General features: G+C 37.6%; 1 protein-coding gene and 1 long non-coding RNA gene across 2 annotated transcripts; both read left to right on the forward strand.

Moving 5' to 3' along the window:
- Positions 1 to 7,476: 7,476 nt before the first annotated feature.
- On the forward strand, positions 7,477 to 11,086 carry LOC129926095 (uncharacterized). The gene is made up of 5 exons (XR_008777785.1): positions 7,477 to 7,628; positions 8,374 to 8,581; positions 8,819 to 8,979; positions 9,788 to 9,984; positions 10,865 to 11,086. It is a non-coding gene; the product is annotated as an uncharacterized LOC129926095 (long non-coding RNA).
- A 1,234-nt stretch (positions 11,087 to 12,320) lies between these two features.
- On the forward strand, positions 12,321 to 25,032 carry LOC106054010 (uncharacterized). The gene is made up of 5 exons (XM_013209713.2): positions 12,321 to 12,710; positions 18,548 to 18,640; positions 19,623 to 19,707; positions 21,887 to 22,057; positions 23,558 to 25,032. The coding sequence occupies exons 1-5, from the start codon at positions 12,591 to 12,593 to the stop codon at positions 23,683 to 23,685; spliced, it is 597 nt and encodes a 198-aa protein (XP_013065167.2). The 5' UTR covers positions 12,321 to 12,590; the 3' UTR covers positions 23,686 to 25,032.
- The last annotated feature ends 436 nt before the right edge of the window (positions 25,033 to 25,468 follow it).

Raw genomic sequence — 25,468 nt, forward strand, 5'->3', positions numbered from 1 at the left:
TTGTTAGAGACTCTGGGCATGTAGTCTTGTTCTTCAAAGTTCAACAATGGACATTCGGGAATTGGAGGTAGACTTATGACCGGTAGGGATGGGCTTGATGTAACTGGGGGTGTCCATGTTGAATGTTCTTGATTGTTGCTGGCTACTGGACTAGTAACTGGTTCTGTTGCATTCTGCATAACTTGCGTAACTGAGGTAGCCATGTGATTACTTTGGCTAACTCGTTCAGGTGCCAAATGTTCTTGTTGTCTGGACATGGATCTTGTCATTACTGCCAAAAATTTTTGACCTTGCTCTATGGCATTTGTCCATTCAGTAAGTTCTTGAGGAGTGCATTCTTTAACTCCCTCTATGTTTCCAATGATTAGGTCCACTGGTAGATTGGGTGTTACTAATGCTTTTGTTTGACCACTGAAGAATGGTGTAGTAACATAAATGATGGCTTCAGGTAGCTTACTGACAGTTCCGTTGAAGGCAGTGGCTTGGACGTGGTTGCCTGTGAAACGGTTTGCGTGTACGAAGCGTTCATGTACTAATGTGGACGTGCTTCCGGTGTCACGAAGAGCTTCTACCTTCTTGTCTCCTACAAAGCCTGGATAAAATTTGAGACCATTGGACTTTGCAATGACTGTCATAGTTGAATGCTCATATTAATAGCTTCTGTTATATGAGCTTCTGTTTGGCATATATTGTGGTCTGGAGTCCTGTGAATGACTCCTGTAGCGAGGTTTGTTATCTGGCTTATTATTTCCAGGTGCTTTGTTGAGATTGTATTGCTCTCTATTGCTGTATCTTTGAGTTGGTGATGTGGGTCTATCAAAATTTTGATTTTTGGATACTGCCTGTTTTTTCCAACATTCATGAGTTTGGTTAACCTTTTTATGGCAATATGAACATTCTGTGGTTCTGCTGCGGCATTGAGACGTGAAATGCCCTAGTTTATGACATTTGTTGCATTTGATTTTGTCATCTGACTTATATCTTGCATTTTTGGCTTGAGCAAAGCAGACAAAATTTTCTTCAACAGATGGTTTGACTGACTTGTTTGGATAGGCTGCTTAATATTGTCTGATGATCTTGGTCAATGTCTGGATATCAGTAGGCTTTCTCTCTATAATGTAGGATTGAATATCTTCTGAGTGAGCATGGGTGATGTTGTCGATAATAATATGTTGACGAAGAGCTTGGTAACTTTCTTCTATTTTGGCCATGGATACCCATCTATCAAACCACATTGACATATTAGCCACAAAAATTTGAGGATCATCATTTTGCTGTGGCCTTTCATTATAGAATTTCTTTCTATAGTTGGCTGAAGTTGCTCCGTATTGGCGCAGTAGAGCTTCCTTGATATCAGAGTAAGTGCTGCCTTCATTGATGGACAGTTGTGAGCAAATGTTGACAGCTTTGCCAGTCAAGAGGGTGAGGAGTGAGCTCGACCAATGTGCTTCAGGTAGACCGGATGTTGTAGCTATTTCTTCAAATCTTATGAGATACGAGTCCATATTGTCAATGTTTTCGTTGAAAGCCGATATTTTGTTCATTAATCTGTATTTGTCAAACATATTTGAGTGACCTTGAGTTGGAATGCTTTCTTTATTTTGTTTTTCGAATTCCATTTTTTCTTTTTCATGTTGCCTTTGTTTCTCGGCGTCTTGCCTTTGTTTTTCAGCTTCTTGCCTTTGTTTTTCGGCGTCTTGTAATTTTTTTTCTTCTAATTGCATGCGTTTTTCAGAATCTTGCTCTTGATATTCTTTCTCTTCTTGGCGTTCTGCCCACAGGTCTGGCTTAGGAATTTGCTTCTCTTTTGCTAATTCCATTAATTCAAGGAGTCGTAGTGTTCTAGAATCGGAAGCCATATTTAATTTTTTTGTTAGTTTCTTGTATTGGAGCAAAATGTACAATATCTGGATTTTGGCCTTATCTCAGATATAATAATAATATAGTGACAAAGTTCTTGAAGCCTCAATTTGCTAATAATGCTTGACAGTAAAATTGTATTTCACTGGAGTCGTAAGCTTCGATATATAGATCTATTGAGCCGAGTACTTTTTTTACTGGTTTAACAGTTGGTTAAATCTGGTCTTCTGTTTACTTTGTGCTAGACAAATGATTATGTACTGGTCTTCTTTATAATGACTATAATGCCAGTTATTTGCTTTACTGGTCTTTTATATTGCCAGTTATTTGCTTTACTGGTCTTTTTTATAATGCCAGTTATTATGTATATTGGTCTTATTCCTTTTGCCAATTACATATAATAATAGATTTCGTGAGTTAGACGTAACTCTAACGAAAATCTTTATAAAAGAATTATCGATAACCAACTGACCTGTTAAACACAGAAATTCTGTCCTCCGTTAAATAAAAATGAAGTTCCTTTGAAGAGTTTAGAAATTGGTCCTAGATCTTGAATAAATTTCGTTAGAAGTTGTCCATAAACTTTTATTAGTCGGAGTGCCAGATGTCACAACGTGCGTTGTGGTGCCGGGGATTTTACTTGAATTAAAATAGTTGAATAAATGACGATCTAGGATTCACAATAAAAGATTCTTTGTTAAAACACAACTCTGGAACTTTATTTAAATATAAAACGTAAGTACAGCTTATGTACAAGTTACAGATCAACAAGCACAAATAAATTTACAAAGGCTTTAAATCAGAGCTCTTAGAAAACGCGGCTGTCTACTAGGGAATTCTTTCATCGACTGCCTTTCTTTCTCTCTCGTCAATTCTCTGGCGCTAACTCTTTTAAAAAATGTCTTTATTTATTTTCAAATCAACCAATGGATTTGCTACATCGTAATTACGTCTCGGGTAAAACCTGAGGCGCTGTCAAGGATCTAGATTTGTGGGGTAATTCCTGAGGCTCAGTCAAGGGTTTATATTTCTATTTACACACAAGCGTTTAAATGTGAAATATACAAATAAATCTATAATGGCATCTGTGACAAGCTCCTTCAAGGAATGTGAAATCGACATTCACGGCTGTGAAGCACTAGCTCTCGATCGCTCCTGATGGTGTGAAGCTGTGAGTCTCGGAGTCTCAAGATTTGAAGCAAGAAGAGTGGCCAGGGCGATAGAACGCCGAACCAACAAAAAGCTGAGAAAAGAAGCAGGTCTATCTTCAACTGACCAAACCCACACATGCCACGTATTCTTCCGGCTTTTTAAAGCGAGGATTGGACTTTACAGTCATCTTCGAGTCCATAGGAAATGAGAAATGTGCTCATCTTCGACCACGAAGGAGAAGCTATATATATACTATTTAAAAAATAAGTAATTAAATGTGTTTTCTGTGTATTACATAATACTTCAGCTCGAAAAGTTCAAGAAGTTTATAATTTTATTTGCAAATTGTGTAACAGAATGCATAAAGATTTAAAACTTCATTATACACCATCATCAAGTTACGTTATTTTTTTACATAAATAAATCTTAAATTTTGTTCTTTTTATTCGTCGTACACGTCGTTGGTACATTCCTTTAAAAAAAATTTAAAAAAAATACATAGATGAGAAAAAGTATTATCAGGCAAACTCCCCCATGATCACACCGCCATGCTGCTTAGCTTCAATCTCGGCATTATGACAAGTCGCTAAGGCCTCTCCACTAGTGATTCAGAAAAAGCCGTTATAGTAATAAAGTTCCCCTCAGCCTGCATACAATGGCGCAGGACACACGACTTATACACAACTTGATAATACTGAGTGATGTACAGGAACAACCCCTTGCGTTGATTAGCCCAGCTCCAAGTACACCCTTTGTACATAAAAACAGTTACAATAGAAATCCATGCTTGTCGGCTGGTAAACGCACCAACAAAAACATCTATGCTTTTTTTGGAACTCTTAGGCTTCCATAGAAACTAAAGACAGTTCCTTTCGAAAGAATCCCTATATCAAGGACTTCGTCAGTGCTCGTACATGTGTCTATGACAGAGGACAATAGACAACCCAATGATCATTAAACTTGAATAGTTTCTGAACAATGTTAACATGAATTGTTGTGAAAACATGGAACTGACGGTTTTGTCTTATGTGCTTTTTACAATGTAATCTTCTACTTAATAAAAAAAACGGGGAAATATTATAGCCAGAACAGCTATATCGTATTTGTTTGCTAAAGTCTCGTATTTAATACATGTCGTAACGAACCTCTGCAAGAAGATCCAAAAACAAGTTTCAGTCACATGACCAGACAACACCAGGGGATACTTCAGGAAACAATACCTAATACCTGGGACTCGCTTAAAGCAAAGCTAAACTAATGTTATCTATCACAAAAATGCTATTTTTGTGGATTGAAACAAGTCCGATGTGTATATATGTAGATACTTAGTACAAACCTAGCTCGTTTGTAAAGGGCCAGTAAAAGAGAAAGTGGTGAGGTGAGGGAAAGACAAATTAACCAAGAGGGAGAGAGAGAGTAGCGAAAGAAAGCGTGAGAGAGATAATAATAAATGAAAAACTGTCATGGAATCTCCATATTGATGAAGCTATCAAAAAATCAAACAAAGCATTAGGGTTTATTAAAAGAAATTTCTATAAATCAAATAAGAACATAAAACTAAAATGGAATTTAACCTTGGTTAGGCCAATAGTAGAATATGCATCCTCTGTTTGAGACCCCTCAACTCAAGAAAACATTAAGAAACTGGAACAGACACAAAATAGAGCAGTAAGATTCATAACAAACGAATATTCTAGAGTAACACCTTTAGTAAAATCACTGAATTTAGAAAACCCTCAGGACAAAAGTAGCAATTATACATAAAACACTGAACCATAATCTTTAAATACAAAAAAAAATTTTTAATAAAATACTCAGAAAGACACAAAGATAATGGTTTCATGAGTAAACCATTGCTAAATGGCAAGACAAAATACCTGATACTGAAGTTATTCGATAAGCGGGTCTGCTAAGCATCCAAACAATCCTAATGCAGTCCCAGCTGCGATGGGCAGGACACGCATGCAGAATGGAAGACCACCGCATCCCTAAACGACTCTTGTATGGCCAACTAAGCGAAAGAAAACGCTCGCAAGACGGTCAAAGAAAACGCTTCAGGGACACCCTCAAAGCTTCTCTGAAGACGTTCAGCATAGACCCAGCCACCTAGGAGACAAGAGGCACATGACAGAGCATCATGGCGTCGCGCTGTGAAAACTGGCGCACAGGTTGCTGAGGAAAAGAGAACAACTCTGGCAGAAGAAAAACGCCAGAGAAGGAAAGCAAGGTCAATGACACTAGCTCGAAATGAAATAATATTATTCCAATAATATTAGAGTAACATCATTAGTCGAGAGGCTAAGTGCGCTTGAGCTTGGCTTGTCTTGGCTACTTAGAAGGGGACTCGAGGTTCGATACCTGACTCGGGCAGAGTTGTGTTTACTGAGCGCCTAAAGGAAGCACGGAATACTCCTAGATACCCCTCCGTTCCACTGGTCCACAAATGAGATTGGACGAAAGCGCCCTGAGCATGCTATAAGCATGAAAGTAGCGCTATATAAAACCTATAAAAATAAAAATAAATAGAATCACTAAACTTAGAGGCACTTCAGGAGAGACGAATACAAAGTAAAATAGATGTAATACATAAAACACTACACCATAACTTACAAACAGAAAAACAAAACCGAATGAAATACTCAGAAAGACACAAAGATAGAAGCACATTTCTAATTCCATATGCTAGAACGAATTCATACAAGTGCCCCTTCTTTTTAGTACCATTAGAGAATGAAATAGAGGCGCGGTGGCTGAGCGGTAAAGCGCTTGGCTACCGAACCGGGGTCCGAGGTTCGAATCCTGGTGAAGACTGGGAATTTTATTTTCGGGATCTTCGGGCGCCTCTGATGGGTACCTGACATTAGTTGGGGAAAAAGTAAAGGCGGTTGGTCGTTGTGCTGGCCACATGACACCCTCGTTAACCGTGTGCCACAGAATCAGATGACCTTTACATCATCTGCCCTATAGACCACAAGGTCTGAAAGGGAAACTTTACTTTTAGACAATGAAATGGGTTGCCAGAATCATCCAGCAACAGCAACGACTTAGCTGAGTTTAAGTCATTGATTAACATGCATGAGTAGATTGATAGAAGAAATGAGTAGGACGGAGATTTAGACATCGTTTAACTTGTCTGGGGTACTCATTTTACAAATCACACGCTCAACGTGGACTATGAAAGAGGCATTCGTTTGTATTTTTTCAATCTATATTCCACCCTAGAATGACGCCAAACAAAGTTATCCTCTTCTATGTTGGGTTGAATTTGGAGATCCACAGCCTCGCTTTAAGCACAAGCTCGTATTTGAAAGTAGCTTACGGATATAAGATTACAGTAGGGACACCACTGAGTAGCTTCACATCAACCGGTAAGTCAACACTTAAAAATGTTTACATTGAATAGTAAACATCTCGTTTGTTTTTATATATTTTAGATGTTTATTTAGAATTGAAGGTAGGTGCATCCTAGCAAAGACCTACCGCAGGATGGCCGAGGAAGACGGCGGGCAGGGTTCGAACCCGGGAACATCGAGACGACAGTTTACAACACATACCACATGACCAGGCAGCCATCCATTCGAATATTTTCCTGCACATTGCAAAAAGATATTGTAGAAAAAAATATTATGAGAGCTCATGTTATTGTAATTACATGTAAACCTCAAGCGCCCACCATAGCTCCTAGAACAAGGCTGTTTTCACAGGCCCTATTTCAACTGTACGCAATGTTACCCGTGTTCGTACATTTGCCATGCCCTCCAAAATATTAACGCTCATTCCTTTTTTTATACAAATATATAGTTCTGTTTTTGTCTTTTTTTAGAAAGCTTATACCAAAAACTGATTCTTTCTTTCTGTCTGTCTGTCTGTCTGTCTCTAGATAATCAGGGCCGCCGCAAGGGTTGTGGCCGACTGCGTGCGAAATTTTGAAATTCCGCCTCTTACCCCCCCCCCTTTTTTTTTTCTAAAATAAAATTCATTAAGACTGATCTGGACACTTGACCAAAAGCGCTCTTTGATTTAAAAAATTCATTAAGACTGAACTGGACACTTGACCAAAAGCGCTCTTTGATTTAAAAAATTCATTAAGACTGAACTGGACACTTGACCAAAAGCGCTCTTTGATTTAAAAAATTCATTAAGATTGAACTGGACACTTGACCAAAAGCGATTTTTGATTAAAAAAATTCATTAAGACTGAACTGGACACTTGACCAAAAGCGCTCTTTGATTTAAAAAATTCATTAAGACTGAACTGGACACTTGACCAAAAGCGCTCTTTGATTTAAAAAATTCATTAAGACTGAACTGGACACTTGACCAAAAGCGCTCTTTGATTAAAAACCTTTTTATGTAAACCATTCGTTTTTTTTTTCTTTCATATTCGCATCGTTGTCGTGTTGTGTGGAATGAATTGTACAATCCAAACTATTTGTGTCTGTGTTTTCTAGCTATGACGTCCGTTCTCTGTGCTCTGCGTTGTTGGAATGACTGCAACAGCGCCACCTATAGTCGGAAGTATCAAACTTGTCTGACATTTCAAGACAAGTTTTATTACCCTGGCCTAGACTGGGCTGTAGATGAAGAGTGGTGTATGTTGTACAGAGATGAATCTTGTAAGTTCTTCGTTACATTGATAGACGGTTGCTATGATCAGACGACACAGAATCCTGTTAGTTTTAAAGAAAGTTGGCACAAATAGTACTAATTCTATTGCGTTTAAAAACAGATATTATTTACATTTTTTTCTAGGTATTTTTATTGTCACTTTTCTATAGCCCGTCTGCCACGCTCCTGGTCATAGCTTTTGGCTGAACTTTTTGTTATGGACATGTAGACAAAGCTGCATGAATGTCGAAATTCACAATCCCAGACGTCACCGAAATTCGAACCTGAAACCAAACGCTTTATCACTCAGCCACCACTTCCCATACAAAACCCGTGACCAACATCTAAACACGCCCATGGTGTTGAAAAATGCCAAAAGAAAAGGTAGAGATGAGATAATTCATCTAAAAAAAATTACAATGCAGCTTTCTAGTTCATAAGACATAACAGTGACTAAATCTTAACTCTTTCTCTCCGTAATTATTTTCCTCGTTTCAATATTATTATTCATTTTTGCTCATTTGTATTTTACTATCCTGTTATGATAAAACTTTTTAAAAGTTTTTGTTTGTTATCATAAAATGTTATACTTTGACATTGAATTATAGGAGAACTTCGAGAATGCATGCTCTTTTTACACAACACAAACTAAAAGTTTATAAATCCAAAATCAATTTAGTTTAAAGGTGGTCAAATCCACGCTGGCATCGTCAATTAGGAGAGAAAGAGTTAATATCCTCTTTTATTCTTCAGCGTTACAGTACGGCGACTGGAGGCTGGTCTTCAAGGCACACAGCGGAACTAATTCTTCCTTTTACGACTTATGGGAAAAAGATGGTCATCATGACGACGGGCCGCTGTCCAGTGACCTGGCCATGGGATGTTATGATGGGACAAGAAAGAAACGTGCACACGTCATTTTAGGAGCTCAGTTCTGGACAACTGGACCAACATTGACAAAGTATTTAAATACTTCTATACAGATAACAACAATAACAACAGATCAGTGAAATTAATATATATATATATAAATATATAATGCATGGTATGAAATGGGAAAAGGGAATGTTACTTTCCCTTATTGTTATGCATATTTCTTTTTTTTCCTAGATTTTATATTAAACAATGGCAGATTTTATTTTGTATGGTAACTAAAACAATGACATCTTTTCTAAGTGATTTCTCTGCTTCTGTTTAGGTTAGATTCTCGTTGATCGCCAACGTTTCAGAAGTCGTCTCCATAGTCTTCAATGGAACATCCACCACCAGACAGTCTTGGTATGACAGGAGGCTAATTTTAGAATCAAGCTGGAGTCTGTTGAAAAATGATAGCCAAGCAGTGAACTTTAATTTCCAAGGGTGAGTACAGGCCTACAGCGCGCTTGAAAGAGCTTTAATCAAAACATATATTTTCACGCTATAAAAGTACGCAAAAGCATGGTAAAGTAAGCCCTTAGCTGTGCGCAGGGCCCTGGAAGAGTGTCGAGAATAAAAGGGGAGAGAAGTTAAAAAAACAACTTTAGAAGACGGGGTAATTGTGGTTCTTTCCCCTCGTCACGCGCACACACTGCTTCTTTTATACTCGCAGCATTAACAGCAGGAGTAGGTTTTGTTGCCTAACCCTATAAATTTATGTATGTATGTATGTATGTATGTATGCATCCATAAGGTCCGTTGGTCCGACCACGTATCTGACACAGAAAACCTAAAGCTGTCCAACATGAAAAGTATCAATGTGACAGTAAAAAGGTCCCAACTTCGATGGTCGGGACATGTAGTCCGCATGCCAGACAATCGCCTTCCTAACCGATTTCTGTACGGGGAGTAACATGTGTTGTCTAATTCTCTTGTGTACTGATTGAAAAGTTCTCCTTGAAGACATTGTGGTCTATAGGGCAGATGGTGTTAAGATCTTCTGTTTCTCTGGCCTACGGTCAATGAGGGTGTCATGTGGCCAGCACAACGACCAACCGCTTTTACCTTTTACTTTACTCCAACTAATGTCAGGTACCCATTCGAGCTGGGTGGACTCAGAGGCCCACAAAGATCCCGAAATTAAAAATCCCAGTCTTCACCAGGGTTCCAACCCCGCTTCGGAAGCCAAGCGCTTTACCGCTCAACCACCGCGCCTCCTATCTATCTATATGCCAACATATATTCCGTACAGATACACATCAGAAAACGATTCCCGTCGCCTGATTATATTTGCAACCTATAGTGGATGTAACAACGACAGAATGTACTTCTCTGCCTTTGACTCCGCCTATGAATCCTGCGGCACCACCTGGATGCCCATCCCCTCCTACCCTCTGTTTATTTACTCACCTCAGAACCAGATGGTGAAAGTGAGCACCAAACCACCAGGTGAGTTTTTTCTATATAGACTATAGACAATAGTGACTTAATGAAAAGTAACTTTAGAGATCAATTTGTAAAGGTGAAACAGTGTAGCCATTGATCTTTCCCACTAAACAATGCGTTACTTTGTACAGTGTAAGCGATTCTATATTAAACTCGTCAAAACAATAATTAAAACTTTTCTATACCGTATCCATTAGCAGTGTAATTAACTTTGCCTACATTGGTATAAAGACATCGTATACTAAGCCACTTTTACATCAGATCTGGAAGAAGTCATCGTCTCCGCTGCATTTGGGGCTATAACAGAAAGATTTAAAAACTCCTGTACCTCACTTTTAGTCAGAGTGTTGCTAGGTCATTTGTCGTCAGCGAGAAGTAATTAGAAGCTTTATTCATACAGTGCCAGTTGTGTGTGTGTATTTGTGTGAGTGTGTATGTGTTTAGTGTGTGAATGTTGTTCGTAGTTAAATCTATATTGCTAGACGGCGAAAGGAGAACCTAACTCGACCAACGGCGGACAAAGGTTATATCTGCTCTGGATGAGACAAAATATGTAAGTCACAATTTGGGCTGGCCACGTTCAATGCTGCACTCCTCATTAATCTTCTTTACCAACAGCTCAATTTGTTCTCTCTATACAAGTTTTTAGGTTTCAGAAAGATAATCTACAGCTTTGTAAAAACACGCTGAGCTTTTGAGGACCATCTTAAGTTTGATTTTACATTTTTATTTTCTAACAACTTTCTTTTGCAGAAAAATAACCCATGGTTTAAATTACTGCCCGTCAAATGTGTTAGTTCTATGTATAAACAGTTGGCCTATGTCAGTCATAAAAATGTAAGAACTACTGTTGCATCTCATCCACTTTTTTTTGTGTTCCCAGAATTCTCGGTAGCTGACATTTTGTCGGTATTTGTCCTGCAGAAGCAGCCATGAAGGTCTACGTTATAGTTTGCTAAATAATGACAAGAAACGAAGACTTCTATGGGTGGAGTCTGCATAAAATGTATATCCGACGATAAAACAAAGAACCTATTAATTTTGTTTAAAGCTCAATAGAATGGTTTTCATTATATGGTGACTAGTCTGCAGGAATGTACTATGAAAAAAACAACAACACAGTTTTGGACTTCTGTAATTAATTATGATAATAAAATGAAATAGAACAGTTAATATTATGTTGATTTGCCTGTTTGTAATAAGCCCTTGTGTGAGACGTATCTTTTAGCGCAGTAAGTTGTGTTACATGTTTGTTTGTTTTACATGTTTCGGATGTTCCTTCAGAGTTGAAGATAATTACTTCCTAGTCCAAACCTCCCGCAGGACGACGGGGGATGGGAGCGGGCAGGGTTTGAACCCGGGACCATCGATAAATCTGAACGACAGTCCAGCGTGCAAACCGCACGACCAGGCAGACCATAACTCTTTTAGTTGTTGTTATTAAATAAAGTAAAACGTACAGCACCCATTGCTGGTAATCACGTGATGCACACGTCAAGGTTGACGAAGGAATATAAACTGGATGTTTTGTTATACATTTTGGTTTCTGTCCCGAAGAGTACATAATGTAGGGCGATCATTTGTTTCTGGTAACTAAAGTTTCGGAAACATTTGATAATCTGACGCCTTTGGGATTAAGATTAAATAAATATAAAATTCAAGCCTCACAAGAGACAGACACTCACAATAGAGTGTTTAAAAACATCTTAATTTCGACGGGTCAGAGACTTTCGGCCGGTACCCTACTTGAGCATCTTAATTTCGCTTTCTTACTGACAAAATATTAGATCTTAGAATGGTCAGCACTGTCTTGGTTAAGAAGTGTCCGCTTGTAGCGTGCTCCTGAAATAAATATACAAATGCAGCTCGCTCTGGGTTTACTGCAGTACGTCATTCCAGGGACTTACCCTCCACAAAATAAAAAAAATCTACATATTTTATCTAAAATATACATAGAAAATATTTTTTTTAAAAAGGAAAATGAGATGAACTATACAAGCACTTTATTTCTTTCCTCTAAAATACGCTGCGTGCTTTAAGATATAAGTATTATTAAGTTTTTTTTTATTGAAGCTTTCGAAAAAGTGTACAGGCTTCCACAAAAAAATCTTTCTCAGGGGCCTTCACTTACTTAAATCCGGACCTGGCTTCATGCGAAACAAAGAAAATCCGAATCGCTCCTTAAACTTGACTAAATCGCAAATATTTTGATACCTGTCGTTTTTCCACGGAAATGTGTCACAGTGTGACACCCCTGCGTCTTATCGTGTAAACCACGTGACCAGAAAACCAGGTCAATGCATTCCGAGTTATCCGTGTCACACAGTCTGTCTTGTCCAAACATTCCCTATTACACTCCTAGACGTGCAAAACAACATGCTGTTGATTGGAACACAATAGGCTGTGATATCACCATCCCTTTATAAAATGCTGGACTTCTAGTATAGGATGTGGTTTTGCGTCTCGCTTATTTAACACAGACTATATCCTGCTATTATCTAGATCCGTGGACATGACTGACTATATAAGAACAACGTAAACTCGAGACTGTGAGAGAATCACAAACATATAGATCTATATGCTTCACTGAGATCAATCATAGAATAAACATGCATCAGCTGTTCTTCTACGTAGCTGTGACCTGCCTGGTAGCAGTAATGGGTCAGAGCCCAGTGACTGTCTGTCAGCCAGCGGTGTATCAGGTCAACTACACCAATCTGTTAACTGGGGTGAGTGTCTAGTTATAGAACCAAATATAAACCTTAAATATTTTGTGTAGTATAGCTATAGTAAACGCTAATTAGTACATCATCAAAAGCAATCGAAATACTTATAATGGTAGCACTAATATAGATCAATCAAAATCAATATTGTTTATTCTTGCTGACCAATTTATAATGAGGATGTTATGGGTTTTTATCAAATGACACAAAAAGGTAATCCCCCTTGCCTTACATTGAGGACTACCTCTAAATAATATTCCAAAGACAGGCCCTTAGACGACTTAGAAGACGATGCGCAAAATGTTCCTAATCATTAATTTATTAAACTCTTGAATTTATGCTGAAATACCCGAAGACATATAGTCCGTTAAAAACTTATAGATAAATATTTTATAGTTCTCTAGACCAGTGTTTCTCATACTTTTTTTCTCTAATGGAACACTTCGGACATTCTGAGTATTTAGCGGAACACTCGGCTTATTTTTTTTAAGAGACTTATTCACGTGGTGTCCTACTAGTTAATTATTCAAGAAGTTTGAGGAACACCTATTCAGGCCACGCGGAACACTAGGGTTCCACTGAATACAGTTTGGAAAACACTGGTCTAGACAAACTAAAATGTATCTCTTCTTATAGTTTGAACAAATATAATGGTCAAACTAAAGTTTTCTCCTGTGTGGTCAACGAGCTAATTACTCTTTTCCCTACCAATTACATCAAGTGTCACATTTCCAGGAAAATCGTTAGAGCCGCTTTCGAGATCCGTGTTCAGGTTTTCGCACCCAATCACCCAGAAGGTTTTAATTTCGGAGAAGCTACGAGTTGGATAGAGGCATTGTAATTATACTGATATAAAAGAGCCTCGCATAGTACAACGTGATACTTCTCAATATTTGCTTACCGTTACATACAAACAGACATGCAGCATGAACTCAATAATTAGAAGTAAAAAACGGAGTAACACACATGGCACACAGACACACACACACACAGCTATGACATGAAGATTTACACTTTCAATTTAAGTGCGTGAACCGCAAAGGAAAGGGAGAGTAACAAATAATGCAAGTAGAGTCTCTCTAATTGAATAATGTCCCTTACAACAAGTCTGACGTTTCAAAGGAGAGCAATAGCCAAAGCGACATAGGGGTAGTAAAAACTATACACACAAAAAAAACACACCAAAAACCCATAATAAAATATAAAACAAAATACCTTTTAAAAAAAGCAATACGTCCATTATATATGGCTCCTTTTGTCTCGAAAGGCAATGGATGCGCCTAAATGAGTCACTGGTTTTGGCTTAATCTTGAGACGGGGCAGAATCTGGTGTGGCTAATCAAGCCAATTCTAGAACGGCAGACTTTGCCACAATTCGTACATGTGTATGCCTCTGATTTAGGGCTAGCAGACAGGGCAGCTTTCTTTTTATCCCTCTTGATTAAAGCCGCTTCAATTCTTTTGTTCTCAGCAAGGGTTGTCCCAGCACGCACAGTCTGTCTCCATGCACTCCGGTCTTTGGCTATGTTTTCCCACATACTTTCGCTGATGCCTGAGGCTCTCATGTCTCGCTTGCAGACATCTCTATATGTTAGTCTTGGGCGTCCCTTGGGTCTGACTCCTTCCACAAGCTCAGCATATAAGATATCTTTCGGGATTCTACCATCTGGCATGCGGGTGACATGTCCGAGCCAGCGTAATCTTCTTTGTGTCAGGAGAGCATACATGCTGTTCATATTGGCCAATCTTAAAACTTCCTGATTGGAGACATGGTCCCTCCAAGAGATGCCCATTATGCGTCTCAGGCAGCGCAAGTGGAAACTATTCAATCTGTGCTCTTGGTACATGTATGTTGACCAGCTTTCACTGCCATAAAGGAGAGTGCTCACAACACAGGCGTTGTAGACTAGGATTTTGGTCGCTGTGGTCAATTTACCATTTTCCCAGACGCGCTTGGAGAGTTTTGCCAATGCTGTGGTAGCTTTTTCTATCCTTTTTGACAGCTCGATGTCTAAGTCTAGGTTACTGACAATTGTTGAACCCAAGTAGGTAAATTCCTGCACCACTGAAAGGGTGTGGTTCCCAATTTGTATTATAGGTATTTCTGCGACGTCTTGTGCCAGGATTTCGGTCTTGGAGAGACTTATAGTAAGGCTAAATTCTTGACAAGCAGCTGCTAAGGCGTTCACTAGCTTCTGTAGACCTCCTTGTGAGTGAGATACGAGTGCCGCGTCATCGGCAAACAGCAGCTCCCTTATAAAGATACGACGCCTTTTCGTTTTGGCTTTAAGACGTGCCAGGTTAAAGAGCCTTCCATCGGATCTGCTATGGATGTATATTCCGTCTTCCAGGGATTTAAAAGCACTGGATAGTACGACTGAGAAGAAGATGCCAAATAGTGTAGGGGCCAGTACACATCCTTGTTTTACAACGCTCTTAATGGAGAATGGCCTGGAGGAAGAACTTTCAAACTGAACGGTGCCCTGCATATTTTCGTGAAAAGCTGACACTAGTTTTCCTAACTTATTTGGGCAGCCGATTCTCACTAGTACAGCAAACAGACCGCTTCTGCTAACAAGGTCAAAGGCCTTGGTCAAATCAATAAATGCTATGAAGAGGGGCTGCTTTTGTTCTCTGCTCTTCTCCTGTAGCTGCCGAAGAGAGAAAATCATATCTGTTGTAGATCTACCTGCCCTAAAGCCACACTGCGACTCTGGATAAACACGATCTGCCAGGATCTGTAATCGCTTTAGTAATACTCTAGCAAAAGCCTTTCCGACTATGCTAAGCAGTGAGATGCCTCTGTAATTGTTACAATAAGAGCGGTCGCCTTTATTTTTATAAATTGTAACAATGTTGGAGTCTTTCAATTCCTGGGGGACCATTCCTTGTTCCCAGCACAAGCTTAGCAGTTCATGGAGTGGTTTGATTAGGGCATGTTTTCCAGCCTGAATTACTTCAACAGGAATGCCATCTCCTCCGGGTGTTTTCCCATGTGCAAGCATGTCAATGGCAATGCTCAGCTCCTTTACTGAGGGGGTTTCGTCTAATTCCGTCAAAACTGGAAGTGATGGGAAGTTGGAAACAGCATTTGGTGAGATGGCGTTCTCAATATGGTAGAGTTCTGCATAGTGTTCTACCCATCGTTCCATTTGCAGCGCACGATCGCTGATGATTGAGCCATCTTTTGACTTGAGCGGAGCACACTTGCTGGTGTGAGGTCCAAAGGCTTTTCTCATGCCCTCATATAGTCCTGCCTCTCTAATGGGTGCTTAGAGCTTAGTTTAAAACGACAAGTAGGCTGGAAACTTGCACCAAGCAACAAAAAAAGAAAAATTAAACTGAAAAAGAAAATCCCTGTCATGCGACTGGCCACTTGGAATGTCAGGACAATGTGTCCTGGTCTCACTGATGATCTAAGGCAGATCGACGATGCAAGGAAGACGGCAGTTATAAACAACGAGCTAAAAAGGCTACATATTGACATTGCAGCCCTGCAAGAAACCCGAATGGCCGAAATCGGCATGCTCCGAGAGACTGACTACACTTTCTTTTGGAAAGGGAAAGCACAGGATGAGACTCGAATACATGGTGTGGGCTTTGCTGTCAAGAACAGTCTTCTTCCCATGATAGTCCCTCCAGTTGGTGGCTCGGAACGGCTACTAAGCATAAGTATGATGACAGCATCTGTAAAAGTCACTCTAATTAGTGCCTATGCCCCCACACTAAGCTCGCTTCAGGAGGACAAAGACAAGTTCTATGAAGACCTCAAAGAAGCCATTGCAAACATTCCTCAAAAAGAACATATGATCCTTCTAGGTGACTTCAATGCCAGAGTAGGATCAGATCACACTACCTGGCCAGACTGTCTTGGGCTTTTTGGAATCGGAAAGATGAATGAGAACGGACAAAGACTGCTTGAATTCTGCGCATACCATAAGCTCTGCATTACCAACACATACTTCAGAACAAAACCACAGCACTGTATCTCATGGAGGCACCCTAGGTCTGGGCACTGGCACCAGCTGGATATGATACTGACACGAAAAAGGACATTGGAAATATACTGCTGACACGTAGCTACCAAAGCGCGGATTGTGATACTGATCATACTTTAGTGTCCTGCCGGACAAGATTGCTGCCAACTAAGATCCACACATCACAGGGAAAAAGAAAATCACGCCTGAATACTACTAGCACAAAAAATCCTGATCTTTGCACCGAATTTGAGAACAAATTAGAGGAAGCTTTTAAAAACTTCTCTGTGACTGAGGTAGAAAAAAGCTGGACGTTTATGCGTGATACAATCTACCAAACATCATCACTGGTCTTTGGAAACAAAACCAAGAAAAGCGAAGACTGGTTTGAAGCTAGTCTACCAGAAATGGAAACTGCCACTACGAACAAGAGAGCAGCCATGCTAATCTACAAGAAGGATCCCACCCCAAGCAACTTAAAAAGGCTCAGAGATGCACGTAACAATGCCCAAAGAGTAGCGAGACAATGTGCTAACAAATACTGGCAGGAGCTATGTGAAGATATTCAATCTTGTGCCGACTGTGGTAACATAAGAGGACTGCATAACTTTAAAACTATAACTTTAAAAAGTATATATGTATATATAATTATATAATTTTTTTCTTTTATAAAGCCGGATATTAAACTTCTGTTATAAGCTCGAGGTACCAATGTCGTTACCCATTGAGCCAGACTATCATCTAGAATTGTATCGAAACCTAAACTTCTGATATAAAACTCTTTTAAGATCTTTTCTAAATCTACTTCTAGATCTAGAGTCTAGTTGTAATCTATACTAGATTTACGTAAAAATAGAAGCAAAGCTTAGATAATCTATAAATAATTTAAACTGAAAGCAACTTTAAATTAAATAAACAACTCTGTTATCGGTACACTACTGCTGACTACGCCATGTTCGTATTGACAATTTTTTTTTATTTGACAAATTATAACGGTCAAACTAGAGTTTTCTCAGCAATATACATCAACTGTTACATTTCTTGGAAAAATCGCTAGAGCAGTTTTTGATATCAGTGTCCAGGTTTCAGCCTCCAGGTTCTAGCTTGAATAAAGGTTTTGTAAAAAAGGATTATGAAGGACCAAGCTTAAAAAAAATTAATAGGAATTTTTTGTTGTTGTTGGGGGCGCGGTGGTCGTATGGTTAAGCGCTTGGCTTCCGAACCTGAGGACCTGGGTTCGAATCTCGAATTTTGAATTTCGGTATTTTTAGGGTGTCCCTGAGTCCACCCAATTCTAATGGTTACCTAACTTTAGTTGGTTAAAGTAAAGGAGGTTGGTCGTTGTGCTGGCCACATAACACACTGCTCGTTAACTATTGGCCAAAGAAACAGATAACCTTAACATCATCTGTCCCATAGATCGCAAAGCCTGAAAGGGGGGAAACTTTACTTTTTTTTTACTTTGTTGTTATTGGTAATCATCATCATCCCAGTGGCGCTACAGCCCATGGAGGGCACTGGCCTGCTTTAGCACATCTCTCCATTTTGATCAATCGCTTTATTTCTCCATGCCCGGACTTTTAGCTGTTGCAGATCTGGCTCTACGTCACCAAGCCACCGTACTCGTGGTCTGCCATTGGGGCGATTGCCTTATGGTTTTTATTCCGGTGAACCATCTGTGGATGTAACCTGGCCAACGTAATTTGTTCCTATTTTGTTTCTTTTTTTCCGTCATCATGGAGAGGATTCCTACAGCTGGTAATTTTCTTGGTCGGTAAACTTTCTAGAAATAAATATTAAACGCTTATCAACACGTAGACTCTTATTAAATTGTGTAACGACAAAAAAGTCTTCTATTTCCAACAGGACACTGGATACATAGTCGCGGACTTCAGTAAAGATTTAATGGCAGAAATCTCCACCAAAACCAACATTCGTCTTGTCAAAGATTTCAAAAACGTAAGTGTCTTTAAATAGAAAGTAAAGAAATAAAACGAAGAGACTGCAAGACTGATGAGATGTTTAGTGGCACAGTGGCATGAAATGTTCAAGGGGAACTGGAGTTCGAATCTCGATGTAGATCAGGGATCTCTAACTTTACTCGAGCTTTCCTTACATGTCTCGTAAAACAGACCACTGAGCCATTTATAGTAAGAGACTCTCTGTAAGATTTGTAACACATAATAATAAGAGAAACGATAATGAAATATATTGTCAGGGTTGGGGTCAGGGTTGGGTTCAGGGTTGTGTTAAAGCCTTAGCTCGTTAGCCCGGGCCCCTGACATTCAACAAGCACCTTCGTGCTTACAACTACAACTAATAATTGACTCGCTGTTAACAATGTAATTGTTTCATGATATGAATGTAAGTTATAATGACAAGCTGATGGGGTAATGACATTGAGTTTAAAACATTATAATATTGTGGTTATATTAATTAAACAATCATTCTGCACCTTGCTATCCCACAGCGCAACACCTTAGTAAGCCTAACGCTGGCCCACTGCCGACTGTAGTCTCTGATGTAGATTTGATAATCCCTTAACTAACGTAAGCAAAGACAATCTGAAAGGTCTAGTCTAATACGCTGAGGCACCGAAACAACTGCGAAATGCAGCAATGCCTTAGATACTCACCCTAGACAGGGGTGTACACGGACGAAAAAAAAAACGTTACGTCAGTAAAACAACAAATAACCCTCCATAAGCATAAAAGCAAGGCAACAAAGAAAATGCGTATGGTGATTCTGCATCTAATTATGATTGGCACTAGAATACAACAGCCTACGCACCGACATATATTAGTACATTATGTTGATGAATATGTATATGGATATTTCTATTTTTAAGTAAAGTTTTTAACAGTAACATTTAGTTGGCATGTAGTAGGTATAATAAAACCAGAAATATTATTTAAGTTAATGATTTTTTTTTGTTTTGTAGTTAAAGACTTATGAGATTCCTAATAACTCCAGCTGCAGACAATCAACATTATCTCCCTGTAAAGTACAGCACCAATGTTTGCCACGTAAGTTTGAAATAAATGAACATTAAATAGCATTTTAATAAAGCATGTATGAACTCACCTGTCAGTCTGTTTGTCTGTCTGGTACAAATCTTGTGTAGACATTTCTCCAGTGCATTCTCTGATAAATTTTAAACTTTGCACAATTTAGTATTGTTGATGACAATACATGGATCAAGAAATTATTGGTTATTAATTAATTAATTTTGTTTTTCTATACTGAAAAAGGGAGATAAATCTTGCAGTTTTGAGAGACATTGCAGTAATTGTGCAGTTTTTGTTGTTAAGTGGTTTTTTTTTATTTTGCTTGTTTTTTTTTTTTTTTCTTTTTTTTTTTTTTTTTTTTTTACAGTGTAATCGTTGTGTATTATATTTAAAGATAAAGCAAATATTTAGTGTGTGTCTATTATACACTGGGCACTTCTAAACAGGGAGTTTGGCTTTCAGTCAAAATGGCGACATGGTCTAAATAGCGCTATAATTATACTTGATTGAATGTCATTTTTTTTTTTGTATTCCTTGGAGAATTAAACATTATAAAAGTGTCAATGACATAAAAGGTCAACTGACTCGTCAAGCTTGATAATGAAGGTATAATGAAGGTGTAATGTGTCCGACGACCAAGCACCTTTACCTCCCCTTAGATAGTCACTCAGGTAAAGCAGAGTGCGCTCTTGTGATTTCTAAGATCACCTTCTGGGAAAACTAACTGGATTGGATTTCGACTAGCCAGCAGAATACTTTATCTCCCGTTCCCCTCACCCATTGAACTTCATACAGAAGTTTGATATTACACAATACATTTTGTCATAGTTTAACTTCATACAGAAGTTTGATATTACACAATACATTTTGTCATAGTTTAACTTCATACAGAAGTTTGATATTACACAATACATTTTGTCATAGTTTAACTTCATACAGAAGTTTGATATTACACAATACATTTTGTCATAGTTTAACTTCATACAGAAGTTTGATATTACACAATACATTTTGTCATAGTTTAACTTCATACAGAAGTTTGATATTACACAATACATTTTGTCATAGTTTAACTTCATACAGAAGTTTGATATTACACAATACATTTTGTCATAGTTTAACTTCATACAGAAGTTTGATATTACACAATACATTTTGTCATAGTTTAACTTCATACAGAAGTTTGATATTACACAATACATTTTGTCATAGTTTAACTTCATACAGAAGTTTGATATTACACAATACATTTTGTCATAGTTTAACTTCATACAGAAGTTTGATATTACACAATACATTTTGTCATAGTTTAACTTCATACAGAAGTTTGATATTACACAATACATTTTGTCATAGTTTAACTTCATACAGAAGTTTGATATTACACAATACATTTTGTCATAGTTTAACTTCATACAGAAGTTTGATATTACACAATACATTTTGTCATAGTTTAACTTCATACAGAAGTTTGATATTACACAATACATTTTGTCATAGTTTAACTTCATACAGAAGTTTGATATTACACAATACATTTTGTCATAGTTTAACTTCATACAGAAGTTTGATATTACACAATACATTTTGTCATAGTTTAACTTCATACAGAAGTTTGATATTACACAATACATTTTGTCATAGTTTAACTTCATACAGAAGTTTGATATTACACAATACATTTTGTCATAGTTTAACTTCATACAGAAGTTTGATATTACACAATACATTTTGTCATAGTTTAACTTCATACAGAAGTTTGATATTACACAATACATTTTGTCATAGTTTAACTTCATACAGAAGTTTGATATTACACAATACATTTTGTCATAGTTTAACTTCATACAGAAGTTTGATATTACACAATACATTTTGTCATAGTTTAACTTCATACAGAAGTTTGATATTACACAATACATTTTGTCATAGTTTAACTTCATACAGAAGTTTGATATTACACAATACATTTTGTCATAGTTTAACTTCATACAGAAGTTTGATATTACACAATACATTTTGTCATAGTTTAACTTCATACAGAAGTTTGATATTACACAATACATTTTGTCATAGTTTAACTTCATACAGAAGTTTGATATTACACAATACATTTTGTCATAGTTTAAGGTATGAACATATTTCAAGCTATATTGAACAACTCACACTATTGATATATTCTCCACTTTTTTTTCAGCATACGCCAGGCTGGTCCCACAACAAACTGGCGCCATTGGCAATCCAAGAAGTGGTTATTACCTGACCACTCAGACCTGGGAGATACCCACAGCCTATGATGTCCTGTACAGAATCACCTACACCTCTCATTCTGGCATACCAGCTTGGCCAGTGTTGTCTCAGGAACTGGGTGAGTTCTCTTCAAATACGTCAACAGCAGAAACAGCAAAGCTGTTCAGTCTATTCCTACCCACTCCCACGATTCGCAAAACTTTGAAATGTCGCAGTTAGGCAAGAGCCAACCCGTAGCGCATCAATACCTCAAGTACCATACAATATGGATGACATAAAACTTCTGACATAAATATTCTAGTCCAGTGATTCTGAGCCTTGGATGCTTCATTGAGCATTTTGAGCAAAAGTTTCAAGATCCCGGATGGTATAGCATTAGGAGCCAGATATGGACCGCATGCCGTAGTTTGTACATCACTTCCCTAGAGGACAAACATTTAATCTAATCAATGCTTATTTAAAAGTCAGATTTTACGTGTGCGCTTTTGTGTGTGTATAAAGAGTAAAAAAAAAGTCCTTCGATTCTTTTACATCGTGCTAAGCTTTCTATGACTTGTTTGTTAACAGCTTTCTATGACTTCTTTGTTAACAGCTTTCTATGACTTCTTTGTTAAGAAAAACTGGCTCTAAATTGTACATAACTTAGAAGGGTGGTGGTGGTCGAGAGGCTAAGCGTTAGATATTCAAATTGAGGAGTCCTGAATTCGAATGTCCAAAATCTGATCCTTAGCAATCTTTTTTTTTTTTTTTTTTTTTGGGGGGGGGGGGGCATATGTCTTTTTTGTGGGTTTCATGTCTATTTTTGGTTATTCCGACCTCATTTCGTTTTGTATTGGTGGACATCTACCACCGATACTAGATGTTTACAATTAATATAGGGACAATTGAAGTCTGATCCTTAGAGTTCATGAGAAGTAGAGTGGGACTGTGGCTTGCTGTTTGTATAGAAGTGGTTTGTATAGAAGTGGTTTGTATAGAAGTGGTTTGTATACGTCAGAACTATGTCTGATGACCCAAACTCCTCCTTATTGCAATAGGTAGTTATTTAAATGAATCAACAGAACAGAAACCCTCTTAAAGAAATAAAAACACCACTACAAATACACAATACACTTCAATTTCTTTAGTAGCTTAACCAAAGTTGGCACAGTAAAGTTACTTGAACACTGAAACACCCTAAATTGTTTTCATCCCTCAAGTCCTCAAAAATAACTGGAAATCTATTTTTAGTACTATGTGGATGTTATCGTATTTTCTCAAAGCTACGTAATTGTAAACAACATATTTACCTAGGTAATGAATTAATTAAAACCTTGTTGCGTAATTATCACATCTTCTCGATCATGATTTGTTATAAGCATTTAATTTATTCAAACCATGAAACCTTGACGCGTACATTACGTGACGTATGAGTATTAGTCGTTTTACTTTTGAGCAAGAGCACTTTACAAACACAAAAATGTCTATGTACATTGAATGTTCCCTTTTTTATTAAAACTGAGAAATGCTTATAAAACGTTTAATAGCAATGGTACTTTAAGAAGACTTTAGAACTGCTAATTATCGTTAAATTAAAAAATATGCCTATAATTTTTATTGACCTTTTTTGCCCCCTTAGGCTACCGTGGGACCAACAACATCTACCAGTTTGTGTCTCCGCTTGCTGCTATCACAGACACCAAGGCTCTGATCATCCCAAACAACTGTGTACCTAATGATGTTCTAGCGGCTATTAAAACGAAATAAAGTTTTACAATTAAGTGCAATATTATAAAAAGTACTTTACAAAAAAAAAATCCATATTAATGTTTTATACATTTACAAATTATATTAATTTTATTGGACCAGAAAAAGAAAATTATATATTGTTTATAATCCGCTATTGTGTTGGAGTCACAAGGTAGCACTAGGCTATGACCCACAGCGTCTCGGATTATAAACGAAATGACTCAATGTAGCATTATGAATTGACTCTACAACTCTAAGCCTTATTGCTTAGTTGTTGGTATTTTGATTTTGTAATGTTATTTTGTTATTCTTGTTTAAAAATCTATTATACAAACGCAGATCTAACTTAAATCATCTCATATCATAGAAAATCTGCTGTTCAAGGAAATGTGTTGTTTTTTTACTTCAGTATGTTGTACAAAGATATAGATTTTGTTGTCGATTAACTCGTATTCATTATACATTAAACTTCAAAGTATTTGTATAAAAATTGTGAGTCTATATTTCTAAAAAGCTTATATCAATTCACTCTGTCTGTCTGTGAGGTACAGAGTTTGTACACGGTATTTCTCCCACACCCAATCTCGGATCAAGATAACATTTTGTAAAATTATTTCTTTTACCTCACAAAACAGATGACCTTTAGATCAGCCCTATAGATCGTGAGGTCTGAAAGGGTAACTTTTTTACTTTTATTTATTATTTTGTTTAGTATCTCGAACAATGAAAAAAAAAGCCTTTATATAGCACTATCTGAGAGAAGGTTCTCCGTGCTGCCTTTAGGCGCTCAGTAAACACAACTCTGCTTAGAGTCGGGTGTCGAACCTCTAGCCTCCTTCATAGGTAGCCAAGCCAAGCCAAGTTCAAGCTTACTGAGCCTCTTGACCATGCTTTCTACTAATTGAAAGAAATTGTACATGACTGACAAGGTGGTACAAGTGGTATTAGCTCCCTTTCGACTTTGTAGGTCGTCGCTTCGCTGGCATAGTGGCTAGTGTATTGGCTTGAGGAGGCGGAATTCGAATCAAGGTAGTTCAGCTTTTTTTCTATAGATAAATGCACATAAAAGCGATCACCTAGATACCCCCTTTTTTCCCTTCCACCCCTTTCCGACTGGTCCAGAGAAGTGATAGGATCATTGAGTATCCAGAAAGCTAATATTATGAAATACCGCTACACAAAAAAAAAAAAAAAAAAACAATTGGTAAAAGTATTTGTCATCGCACATATTTTTTATTGTTAGTCTAGATCAGTAATAGGCAAACTACTTTCTACATTAAAAAAAATTGAATTGTCACAAATTAGACCCCATTACTAATTGTAGAATATTAGACAAAATTTAATAAAGCTACAGTGTTATTTCAATTTGCCATTTTTTTTTTCTGTTTCAACTAATTCATGTTTGTGTTATTACTGAACAAATCTGTGTTTCGATATATTACTTAAATACAGATCTACATCACAAGTGTGAACAGTTGCCACATCATTCACTTCACATAAACTTTTTGCTTCACATAGTGCACATCACACAATGTCACAGCTTATATCAACCCACTCTGACTGTCTTTCTGGTAAAAGCGTGTGCAGAAATATAGAAACAAACAACATTGTGACCGAAAAAAAAAGCTATTGCCATTGGTAGCTATTTAATACTTACACAATTTAAACAAAAGGATTCTTAACCAGCTTACACTAATTTAATGAACGATATTTGTGGGTTAAGATTTTGAAATCAATTATTATAGTTGATGTTAAAATTACATTAAAATATGAAAAAATAAATATATTGCAACGTATTGAA

This window comes from Biomphalaria glabrata, chromosome 4, assembly GCF_947242115.1.
Source record: "Biomphalaria glabrata chromosome 4, xgBioGlab47.1, whole genome shotgun sequence".
Classification (NCBI taxonomy): domain Eukaryota; kingdom Metazoa; phylum Mollusca; class Gastropoda; family Planorbidae; genus Biomphalaria; species Biomphalaria glabrata.